This window comes from Cydia fagiglandana, chromosome 19 (genome assembly GCF_963556715.1).
Source record: "Cydia fagiglandana chromosome 19, ilCydFagi1.1, whole genome shotgun sequence".
Lineage (NCBI taxonomy): Eukaryota > Metazoa > Arthropoda > Insecta > Lepidoptera > Tortricidae > Cydia > Cydia fagiglandana.
Window position 1 is genome coordinate 9,359,671 of NC_085950.1, and position 12,903 is coordinate 9,372,573.

At 39.5% G+C, this 12,903-nt stretch overlaps 1 protein-coding gene across 1 annotated transcript in view; it reads left to right on the top strand.

Annotated features, from left to right (window-relative positions):
• LOC134673743 (facilitated trehalose transporter Tret1-like) overlaps positions 1-10,350 on the top strand; it is a 28,761-nt gene extending 18,411 nt beyond the window's left edge. Inside the window, exons 6-9 of the mRNA XM_063531759.1 lie at positions 3,438-3,571; positions 5,257-5,352; positions 6,521-6,700; positions 9,080-10,350. Of these exons, the coding sequence (XP_063387829.1) occupies positions 3,438-3,571; positions 5,257-5,352; positions 6,521-6,700; positions 9,080-9,367 (698 nt within the window). The 3' untranslated portion in view covers positions 9,368-10,350. The remainder of the gene's footprint in view (positions 1-3,437; positions 3,572-5,256; positions 5,353-6,520; positions 6,701-9,079) is intronic.
• Positions 10,351-12,903: the final 2,553 nt, after the last annotated feature.

Genomic DNA, 12,903 nt, shown 5'->3' on the forward strand with positions numbered 1-12,903 from the left:
CATAGTCTGGCCACAACTTATTAATAACATGAATGACACACACACACACACACACACACACACACACACACACACACACACACTTGCGTGCACCACTCAGGCTCTAAATATAAAATTAGGAATTCTTAGTGTTAGTAATTAATAAGTATTAGTTATAAATTGTAATTATCCTGCTAGTACTACTTTTTAGTATAAAAGAAGTATTTAGTTTTAGTGTTAGTTTTAGTTTTAAGTCCTAAGTATTAGATTTATATACCTACACAAACATATTGGTTTAAACCCTGCATTTGTGGAAGAGCGGGGTTTTCTGTCACAAGCATATCTGTTGCTTAAAAGAAGATCCCAACCTATATTGTAGCAATACTTATACAAAACCAATAAATATTTTTTCATTTTTTTTTTTCATTTTCATTTTTTTTATGGATGTTGCTATATTAAGGGTGTCACATACGCGTTTTTAACTTATGAAGAATTGTTTCTACTACAACCTAATATAAATAATTAAGTTGAGGTATGGTTTTGTTTCGTCCTCTTGACCGCGGCGAGCTCTGTGATTGGTCAATTTCATTATAGTTGCCTAAACTGTTTCGAAATGGATATTTTAGTTGAGTTGGGAGGCCATACATTAAAAAGTACCCAATTGCAGTTTGGTATACCAAATCTTAATTCAAGAATTACAGTCGACGAGTAGAAAAAATCGATATCAATGTCTGGCGAAGATCTGTTAGACAGGCTTAAGTAATAAAATGCCTCTTATTTCATTGTTTACATTCAATTTATATTTTTCACAGTCTCCTGGTTACAGTCCAAATCAAATCAAAAACCTTCCATTATATTCCGTAGACTAGAAATTGCAAACAACATTTTATTTATTTAGTGAAATGAGTCCTTGACTTGGGGTACTTTTCCAATAGCTTACTACGACTGAGTAAGTATGCGACAGTGGCGCTCGCCTGGCGGCTGTTAGACATTTTGTTTTAGACAGTTGACATACCCATTTCAAATAGTATGAAAAATTGGGCTTAACATAATATAGGTAGGTATAGGTACTTTATTTTGACGGAGTGGGAATGGACTTACGCACCGTCCCCGCAGCCGCGGCAAGGCTTTTCGTGCGGGGTTGTGTGGGACTCGCCGCTCCTTTCCCCTCTCCTGGGGAAAGGGGGAGAGCTTGACCCTACCCACTAAACTCACCGACGTTTCACCCTGTTAGGCCATTCCACACCACGCGGCGGCCCGCCTATATAGTTGGCGATGAACTGTCGTGTCGGTTTTCCCTCAAACCTCTTTTAATCGCCCTATAGCCTTCCATTTGCTCTACGTGGCTGATCGAGCCACCGAAGCCTTGAAGGCAGGGACGTCTTAAACTATGCTGGGGCCCCTGGGCACATAAGAATTTGGGGCCCTTTTGGAAAGTATTTATTTCATTCATTTATTGCATTCCATGGTATTTACAGATGGTATTTTAAATTGAATTGTACAACATGGACCCTGCATAGGGTATGGCAAGTTAACCTTAATAGCTAAATACTTAAAGTTACCTTACAAAACATATTACACGTATTGCTAAATTAGTTAGTTTCATCATAGTAAATAATAATTATGGAATCTATTTAACACTAATAATAATCAATACGAATTTAAGTAAAGAAAGCGAATTATTTAAACTAACATTTTTCTACTATGATCTTCTATTTATTATAGGTAATCAAATATACTGTTACTGTCTGTCCTTCGGGGCCCCCTGAGGATGGGGGCCCTGGGCACGGGCCCCGTGTGCCCTTATGGTAAAGACGGTACTGCTTGAGGGACTTAACAAAACACGTGACGATCACGTGTGCGATTACCAAAATCAACTTCTTCGTCTTTCCCGCGTTATCCCGTCATTTTGCCACGGCTCATGGGGCCTGGGGTCCGCTTGACAGCTAATCCCAAGAATTGACGTAGACACTAGTTTTTATGAAAGCGACTACCACCAGAGGGGAAGGATATTGGGATTAGTCCGGTTGCCTCACGATGTTTCCCTTCACCGAAAAACAACTGGTAAATGGGTCAGACAGAAAACTGTGTTACGTCTTTCCTGTATACATACACAAGAGTTAAGGGCTATAAAAGTTAATTTTCTTATTTAACCCTTATCCACGTGAAAAGGTCCTCCTTTTATTTAGAGAACTATGATAAAATCATTACTTACATGCCCACAAGCTGTTAACTATTGCCCATTTCTCTCTTGTGGGCAATAGTTAACAGCTTGTGGGCATTACTTACATGCCACAAGCTGTTAACTATTGCCCATTTCTCTCCTGTGGGCAATAGTTAACAGCTTGTGGGCATTACTTACATGCCACAAGCTGTTAACTATTGCCCATTTCTCTCCTGTGGGCAATAGTTAACAGCTTGTGGGCATTACTTACATGCCACAAGCTGTTAACTATTGCCCATTTCTCTCCTGTGGGCAATAGTTAGCAGCTTGTGGGCATGTAAGTAATGATTTTATCATAGTTCTCTAAATAAAAGGAGGACCTTTGCACGTGGATAAGGGTTAAATAAGAAAATTAACCTTTATAGCCCTTAACTCTTGTGTATGTCTACAGGAAAGACGTAACACAATTTACTGCTTGACCCAAATATGAAACGATATTTCGTACGTAATTTCCGAAATCCACCAGTGCCAAAATCAACATTATTGACAGTAAATAAATACCAAAAGCACGTGACTACCAAAATCCCAATTTCTATTGACACCGCGAATCGAGCAAACAATTAGTGATAACAATGTTTATCATTAAATTGGTAACATTCACAGGTACCTATATGATATGACTCTTAGCGGTAACCAGTATAATACGCTCTCCTATTATACATATATGCTACTGATCCTGAGATCAGCTTATTCTGGAGACTTAGAGAAATTATATCGTAGTCAATCGGAATATATGACCTTGTTACCTTTCGTCGTAACAGCGAATGATACGAGCAGCGATTGACCGTGTTACATGAAGGCCACGAAAAACAACCCTTTGTGTGAATTCGCCTGACGCTTATACCTTCGGTAGTTATGTGAATTGTTTTAACGTAGGCTTTAAACGGCTGACAACAGAATGTGTGGAGTCGATTAAGTGAGAATTTTGAACTTCGTTATCTTCGTTATATCAAAGGATTTTTTTCCAAAAAAATTCTTGCCATCCTCGGTACGAAATTCGAACAATTTAAACACGCGCACGAGTTTGAAAGCCGCGTGACTCACCATCTCAATTCAGCACTTAAGTATCTACATATTATCTACTCAGTGGCGGCGCGTCCATAAAAGCCGATTCCCACCGGCTTGCCTGTTTTTGGACGTTTGAGCAGAGTTGAGTTAGCGCCGCCACTGGTATCTACTATATATACATATAATGTATTATGTGCTAAATATAGTTATCCTTCTATTTTCGCAGCATCAGACCGCATCGCCTTCCGCGCCTTCCGCATAGTCCTCACCATAACCCTGGCCAGAGAACTCTGTGGGTGCCTGGCCGTCCTCCACTTCGCCTCTAAGATCTTCAGCGAGGCCAACCACAGCGGCAGCTGGGTGTGTACCACTCTCTTTAGACGTACTTACCTCTGCTTCTACACTCTCTGAGCCCTCATACGACATTACCCCTCTTATTAACCTATCTACTGACATATTTGACCCCACACAAGACCCTTGACACATCATTGACCTGATTTCAAGAAGTCCAATAAACCTATTTAAAAAAACCGGGCAAGTGCGAGTCGCACTCGCGCACGAAGGGTTCCGTACCATAATGAAAAAAAAAACGGAAAAAGCAAAAAAAAAAACGGTCACCCATCCAAGTACTGACCACGCCCGACGTTGCTTAACTTTGGTCAAAAATCACGTTTATTGTATGGGAGCCCCATTTAAATCTTTATTTTATTCTGTTTTTAGTATTTGTTGTTATAGCGGCAACAGAAATACAACATCTGTGAAAATTTCAACTGTCTAGCTATCACGGTTCGTGAGATACAGCCTGGTGACAGACAGACGGACGGACGGACGGACGGACGGACGGACGGACGGATGGACGGACGGACAGCGAAGTCTTAGTAATAGGGTCCCGTTTTACCTTTTGGGTACGGAACCCTAAAAATCCAAAAACTTAAGAGGAGGGGGCGATCACTACTTCATAAAAACGTACTCTTCATATTCCTCCCTGGATATTGAAATCCTGGAAAATATTTTGACACAATTTGATGTAGGTGATTATTTAAATTTAACGAAAGATATGTATAGATGGACAAGCAAATCTTGTCAGTAGAACAAGGCGCGAAATTCAAATTTTGTTTGAGATGATACCCCTTCGCGCCTACATTTTTCAAATTTGCCGCCTTTTTCTACTGACAAGATCTGCTAAACCAACTATATTTAAAAAACCGGGCAAGTGCGAGTCGGACTCGCGCACGAAGGGTTCCGTACCATAATGCAAAAAAAAAAACAAAAAAAGCAAAAAGAAAACGGTCACCCATCCAAGTACTGACCCCTCCCGACGTTGCTTAACTTTGATCAAAAATCACGTTTGTTGTACGGGAGCCCCATTTAAATCTTTATTTTATTCTGTTTTTAGTATTTGTTGTTATAGCGGCAACAGAAATACATCATCTGTGAAAATTTCAACTGTCTAGCTATCACGGTTCGTGAGATACAGCCTGGTGACAGACGGACGGACGGACGGACGGACGGACAGCGAAGTCTTAGTAATAGGGTCCCGTTTTACCCTTTGGGTACGGAACCCTAAAAATGCTTTCCTGTGTGTTCTATAGTTCATGCACGGGTTCATCTAGCTAGTCCATCCGTCCGTCCGTCCGTCCGTCTGTCACCAGGCTGTATCTCACGAACCGTGATAGCTAGACAGTTGAAATTTCCACAGATGATGTATTTCTGTTGCCGCTATAACAACAAATACTAAAAACAGAATAATATAAAGATTTAAGTGGGGCTCCCATACAACAAACGTGATTTTTGACCGAAGTTAAGCAACGTCGGGCGTGGTCGGTACTTGGATGGGTGACCGTTTTCTTTTTGCATTTTTTTCCGTTTTTTTTTGCTTTATGGTACGGAACCCTTCGTGCGCGAGTCCGACTCGCACTTCCCCGGTTTTTTTTTGCCTTTTTTTGCATTATGGTACGGAACCCTTCGTGCGCGAGTCCGACTCGCACTTGCCCGGTTTTTGCCCAAGCTGCAAGCTTACACGGAGACGCTTGTTACCGTTGCAGGTGCTGACCGCCAACCAGCAGGCGGCGGTGCTGGGCGCCGTGCAGCTGTTCGGCTCCGTCACTGCTTCCACCTTGGTGGAGAGGACTGGAAGGAAGGTAATACTTTTTAATCAATAGAGGTAGTCATCATCTCAGCCATAAGACGTCCACTGCTGAACATAGGCCTCCCCCTTGGACCTCCATTCGTACCGGTTGGAAGCGACCCGCATCCAGGGTCTTCCAGCGGCCTTAACAAGGTCGTCCGTCCATCTTGTGGGTGGACGTCCTACGCTGCGCTTGCTAGCGCCGCGTAGGAATAGAAGTAGTAACTTTATTTAATTATTATGATGTCAAAGTTTAAATACAAAACAATACAAATCTTACAATCTACAATACAATACAAATCCAAAAATTACAAATGTCTTAACCTAAACTAACAACTAACATCACAACAACTTACAACTTCTTAATTGCTCATTTCCTCCCGAATGATTGGGTCCTCGGATAAATGCGAGAGTCAAAAAGGCCGCTCGACTGTCACTCGGCGCGATTCCGCAAATGAATTATAGATTAACTAGATACAATATAATAAAGATATGTGACGTTCCACGGGTACAGGTACGTTATGGCGGTTAGCGCTTACGCTATTATTAACGCCGCTGCAATATTATTGCGATGCGGCGCTATGCGACGTAAGCCGCCATAAGGTACCTTTTGCCGTGGAACGTCACATATCTCTACTATATCGTATCTAGTTAATCTCTAATTCATTTCCCGAATCGAGCCGACTATATATCTAAAATTGGTGATTGAATTGTGTGGACGCTAGATGAGATTGACGCCAATTTTTTTCTGATATATTTTTTAAATTTGATTGTCTTGTTTAGACATCGCTTAACAGTGAGCAGGCACTGAACTTATGAATATCAAAAACGGTTTAAAAAAAACCTACGCCACAACCCCGAGAAGAAAATAACAAATGAATGATAAAACTTAAAGTGTCATTCTATGGAACATGCTAACTATGTAAACAAACCGCCATATTGAAATTGTCAATTGAATAATGAATGTACTAGTGACTTTTGTTAGGGGCTATATAAGGCTCCAAAGCCTATGTATCACTGCGACCATCCCTGATCTATTGTGATCGCCACCTACTAAAACTCTCGATCCAAACCTGCAACTTCAAACAGCTGCAGGATCTTTTTGATCTCGAGAGACTTTAACTCGTCCGGGCGCAATAAGTTCCATAGAATGACACTTTACTATACATCTTTATCCTCAGCCGCTCTTGGGCGTGACATGTTTCGTCTCCGGCGTGGCCATGTGTCTCCTGGGCGCCTGGTTCGCCACGGGCGGCGGCGGCTGGCTGCCCGTGGCGGCGCTGTGTCTCTGCATCTACTGCGACGCGGCCGGGCTGCAGCCTGTGCCGTTCGTGGTGATGACAGAGATGTTCTCCTTCCAAGTAAGTTATTACTTCCAACGTAATAACTTGAGGTTTGCGTCTCCGGCGTGGCCATGTGTCTCCTGGGCGCCTGGCCGCGTAGCCAAGATGCCGATCGCTTACGCTCCGTAGCGATCGAAACGCAACTGTCACTGTCGCACTAATACGGAAGTGTGATAGAGAGACATAATGGTTTTCGTTGTCGAAGCGATAGCGATTGTAACCTTGGCTAGGCCGGCTGGTTCGCTACGGGCGGCGGCGGCTGGCTGCCCGTGGCGGCGCTGTGTCGTCATGACCGAAATGTTCTCCTTCCAAGTAAGTTATTAAGACTTCCAACGTTATAACCTATGATATTTTATATGTAGATGTGTTATACACGTTCCAAAATTGAAGCACTCACCTCGTGTCATGTGTACGAGTTTGTCTCAGTCTGCCTGACGCAAGCGCGAAGTGTACACCGGTTAATACTTTTCCACAAATAACGTGTAATAAGCAACAAAATGCCGACCTGCGTTATTTTGAAATGCTCAAATTATCCGCGGAAGCGCAAAAAAATTGACGGCGTCACATATCATTGGTAAGTAAAAGCTGAAATAACCCGTTTTTCTTCGGTTTAATCTTGAATTAAATAAACCCAGCCGCCATTTTCGCCGGCTGACAGAACGAGATAAGTTTATGTTCTCATCAGTGAGAATGACAAGGACGCACCAACTGCGTACATAGATTATCATAGCAGACGCGTCATGGTAAGTTGCATTCATTGTTTGGTGCTTGTCGTACAAATAAAAGAAATATACTTAAATTTCAACTTTAATATTGAAGTTTTTTACTTGAACGCATTTTTTCTTGTATTTAAGTACAACAATTGGCAAATTAAAGATTATTATTGGCCATATTATTGTCCGGGTCGCGTCAATTAAGTAAATAGGTATATTGCTGTTTATACAAAGATTACTACAAAATTAGTATTTATTGTCAGGCATTTCATTTTCTCACACAGTAACAATTATTAATAACATAAAATTGTTAGTAAAATAAAGGATTTTGTTGTTATTGAGTTTGCTTTTTGTCAAAATGTTTCTATAGTATAAGAAAAATTATGAATAAAGATTATAATATAATATCTTTTATTTACATAACTAAATATGAAAACTTTTTACTTCGGTAGCGAGTACATTACTATACTTGGTCAAGCAGATCTTGTCAGTAGAAAAAGGCGGCAAATTTGAAAAATGTAGGCGCGAAGGGATATCGTCTCATAGAAAATTTGAAATTTCGCGCCTTTTTCTACTGACAAGATTAGCTTGACCATCTATACATAAAACTGCATTAAAATGATTTGCACCTTCTGTCAAACATCTTAGTCTTTGATATTTTTTTTTCTTAATAAGTTTTACGCTTCGCGCCATATTCACTGTTTGCCGTCGTGTTATGGTGGTATCACTGATTTACTAAATTCACGCGCAAGTGACAAACACTAGCCGTCTCTTTTTTACTTAGGTATTATTTTAATTGTGCCGTCTCTTTTACGGATTTGCGTATGAAGTTGTAAACAAATTGTAACTAATGCTGCCGTGTCGTTGGCAGCATTGGTTGGCATCATTTTTTTCGCTTGATATGTTAGTTTATGGCTTATCTACATATAAAATATCATAGGTTATAACGTAATAATTTGAGGTTTGCGTCTCCGGCGTGACCATGTGTCTCCTGGGCACGTGCTTCGCTATCGACGGCAGCGGACGGCTAACAGTAAGTAAGCAAGTAAACAGCAACTTGATGTCAAAATTTTAAGCCTGTAATGTACCTCTAAAGACACTGCATGGGGCCTAATTTGTGGTTGAGACATTTATATCGACCAACACTCCAGTGTAATTTTTAGGCTTTATTAAAACGTCACTTTATCAAAACTTAATATTGTCTTCAGTTACCGCGATAGTTACTCATGAAATAAAACTATTGAAACGGATTATATCGCGTAACATATTGAATTCATACTATATCCCGACGTTTCGAACCCTTTACAGCGTTCGTGGTCAACGGGTGACTGAGGAAAAACTACATTGTGCAAGAACTATACCCACTTACAAAATAATGAACCATCATAAATTATAAATTTTAAGGCCAGTTATACATGCATAATTGGTTCATAAGGCTAGATCTACATTACTACTATTTTCAAGTAAAGATAAGATAGAGATAGATAGATAGATGTAGTATGAATTTAATATACGCGATATAATCCGTTTCAATAGTTTTATTTCATTATAAAAACTTCTTAAATCTGGGGATCAGAAGCCTCAGAGACATCCTTGTGTCTCAGATTCGTCTGATGTGTCTGTGGTCGCATTAATATAGTCTTTCATTGCCAATACTGAACTCATAATTCCCATTATTTTCCAGCTCCGCGGCACCGTTACATCCCTAGTCATAGCCTTCGCCTGCGCTCTCGTCTCGATCGAACTTCGCTTCTTCCACCCCCTCTCCGAGCTGGCAGGTCTCCACACAGTCTTCTTCCTATTCGCCGGCGTTTGCCTCGTCAGCACCGTCTACATCGTCATCTGCGTGCCAGAGACAAAGATGAAGACCATCGACGAGATCTACGCTAGGATTGGCGGGAAAATTCAAGATGGCCGAAAGCAAGATGGCGCGAAGCGGGGATGCGAAGCGCCTGACGTAACGCGGTTGTAGGTTAAGTTTTTTTTCTCAAAAATGGACGGCAAAGTCGACTTTGCCGTCTAAAACATAAGTCGCGAAGCGCTTAGTTTATGGTCAGTCAAAAATTAAAAAGTTAAAAACATTGCAGTCTCGATTTTGGGACTGCAATGTTGCATACAAATCCCATTATTTGTCGAGTTCCAAACTTTTTAAAAGTTGAAATGGCCATATCAATTGAAGGCACAGGCCCATTAAACAGCCAAACAGATGATTAGTACCGCGACTATTTAGTTGTCTCAAATAGGTTGGCGTATTTTCGGCAGAAAAATACACTTCTATTTTTTTATTAAAAAAACAAAAAGGCGGCAAGGGCTTTCTTCTGTGAAAATATATATGTAACAACGTTGCTTTTGTAAAATATTTCTATGATATTTATATTTCTTGCACCATTTTTGAGAAAAGCACTATATATGACTCGGCTGGAAGGCTACTTGCTGGCTTCGGATTCAATTAAACGGACTCCCAAGGTCGTCCGTTTAAAACGAATCCTCAGCCTGCAAGTAGCTACTTCCGAGCCTCGACAATAATGTACTATTTTTTAGGTTTAGGTTTTTTTTTTAGGTTTTAGGTTATTATTTATTGTTGGTTTAGATAAGTAGTTGTGGACTTTGGTAATTAAATTACCGAAATATATATCTGTAGTGAATGAGATGTGATTTCAGTTTGTAGTCGAGTGAAAGAAGAGTTGTATAATATGAGATGTAAAATCAATCAAAAACAACCTATACGGTAATTATTTTCAGTATTCAGCCACAGTAAAGCAGAGACGCTTTCCAGATAGATTTTCGTACATTGACCCGCCTCTTGCTATCTCTTTAAATTATATTGCTGTCCCGCCCATGATGCCGGTTGTCAATGTCACTGTGCGAGCTTGACAGCAATGTAATTATGCTCGTGCAATAGAGATAGCTACAGGAGGGTCAATGTACGAAAATCTATCTGGAAAGTGTCTTCTTTTTATTTTAGTAACTATATTTTACAAGTTGAATATTTAAACTGTAACTCAAAAATTGTACTATGAGATCAACTCAATGATCGCGAAAAATCGACCAGTCAGATGTAGATTTCGAGCGACGAATTACTAGGTAGGTATTTCAACTATTTTGTTAAGTTTAGAATATAATTATGTATACAGATACAACGTTCTGTAGATTATATCAACGATTGCAGCATCATTGTAAATAGTTACAAGTTGTTTGGCTAAAAATAGAAAATACTCAAAATGTGTGTTGATTTTTCTTCCATCCATTACGTAGGTATTAGTTACATATAGGTACCACCGTAAATTATTTCACAGAAGGCCAAGAAAACGAGGGATTGCAAGATTGAACCAGGAACAAAGTGAGTTTTTATTTAGGCCATTATTACGAGCGAACCTCTGCCATATTAGCTAGCGTGTGCGCAACTTACTTTCTACACATCTCGCTCACATTTACAGTTACATAATACAGTATGTAAACTTACTAAAACCATTTACTCAAGCCCGTTAATGAATGGATCACACTGAGCAACTTTTACTATGGCACCGGCCCCGAAAACGCGGAAAAAAATGTTTTTTAGGGTTCCGTACCCAAAGGGTAAAACGGGACCCTATTACTAAGACTCCGCTGTCGGTCCGTCCGTCCGTCCGTCCGTCTGTCACCAGGCTGTATTTCACGAACCGTGATAGCTAGACAGTTGAAATTTTCACAGATGATGTATTTCTGTTGCCGCTATAACAACAAATACTAAAAACAGAATAAAATAAAGCTTTAAATAGGGCTCCCATACAACAAATGTGATTTTTGACCAAAGTTAAGCAACGTCGGGAGTGGTCAGTACTTGGATGGGTGACCGTTTTCTTTTTTTGCTTTTTTTTTGTTTTTTTTTTGCATTATGGTACGGAACCCTTCGTGCACGAGTCCGACTCGCACTTGCCCGGTTTTTTTATACATTTTGCTGGTCTAGCATTGAAATTTTCTATGGGAGAGTCAATTGCGCAGCTGGTTTGTACAGGCGTCCGTATTGGCCTCAGTCATCAGTCAGCTGTAGGTAAGGTATTAAATATCGACACGAGCAAAATGCTAAAAATATGTATACTCAATTAACCTTACTGTCCATATATTAAGGCAGGTAGTGTGTACATATTTTTGGTACCTACTTTATCCATATCGAATAGTCAGAACTCAATTATTTTCGTATATCTTGCCTTGTTTTGTCGAAGTTTTTATACAAAATGGCAATGACATATGGATAGACAGACGAAAATAAATTGTTCTGTGGCCATTCTGACCACATTCTGATAATTATCTATTAAAATTGGACACAGAAAACCGAATTGCTTTTCGCTTATTCATTGCAAGTTGCGATTAATCTATTCCCTGTGACTCATCATTGTACTTCGCGATATTATTTTAAGGCCTACGGGAAAACCGCTATTCTAAATTGATTCCACGTAATCTAGTTTTGGTATGTACCTTTTATATCATATTCCGTGCATGAGTCATTTTCGGGTAACGTCTTACTAGAATGTTCAATTGTTCTCGGTGTTCGTTTCCCGGAAAATGATTAGCTATGAGCTAGCTAGGACGAAAACTAGAGTATGGACAAAAACTAGCGCAATGACCCTACGTACTTTTGGGGCGTATAGTATCATTACTTCAAACGTTATACAGGGTGTTTGGTACATCGTTTGCCAAATTAAAACGGCAGATAGGTTGAGTCATTTGCCATCTGCTCATGTCTAGAAAAAATAAATTGGACATGTTTTTTACTACTGCTCAAGAAAAAAATTTTAATTTACGAAAAACTGCCATAGTACTGAAAAAAAAATGTGCGCAAATTTAAAAATTTCTAGGCCTGGGAAGATAGCAAATGACTCAACCTATCTGCTGTTTTAATTTGGCAAACGATGTACCAAACAACCTGTATATAATACCTACCTTAGAGTAAATTTTTCAGTGAACGTTTTTACTTCTTAAAAATTAACTTAATACCTACCTACTTAATTCGCGACTCTACCAAAAGCTTTTTATATCTTTGTCTGACTTTTTTAATTATTACGAGTAAATTGAATAGATACGTGGGTGGATAGGTAATTGCATTTTAAACAATATGTACGAATAAAAATACAAAAACTTAGCCTACAGTATAAATTTATAAAAAATATGATTTCATTAAAATTTATAATTATAGACATATTACGCCCAACTCTATCAATTCTCATGAATAGTACATTTTTTACATGTACGCGTTATACATACAAAATAGCTTAAGTAGGAAGATACAGATGCTTGACAATTAACAATATTAACTTAAACCAAACCGTTTCCATAACTAATTAGTTAATTACTAATTACAATAAAATCAGTAGACAACAATGTCACGGTATCTGCGCAAAAATGCTGTCTAATTAAATCTGAAAATATGCGAAATTATACCATAAAGTCTACACACATGTATGCCACTCGAGCACGTATGTGGACATAGATAAAACATACATATAACGCTATAGTCCGACTTCAGTACGA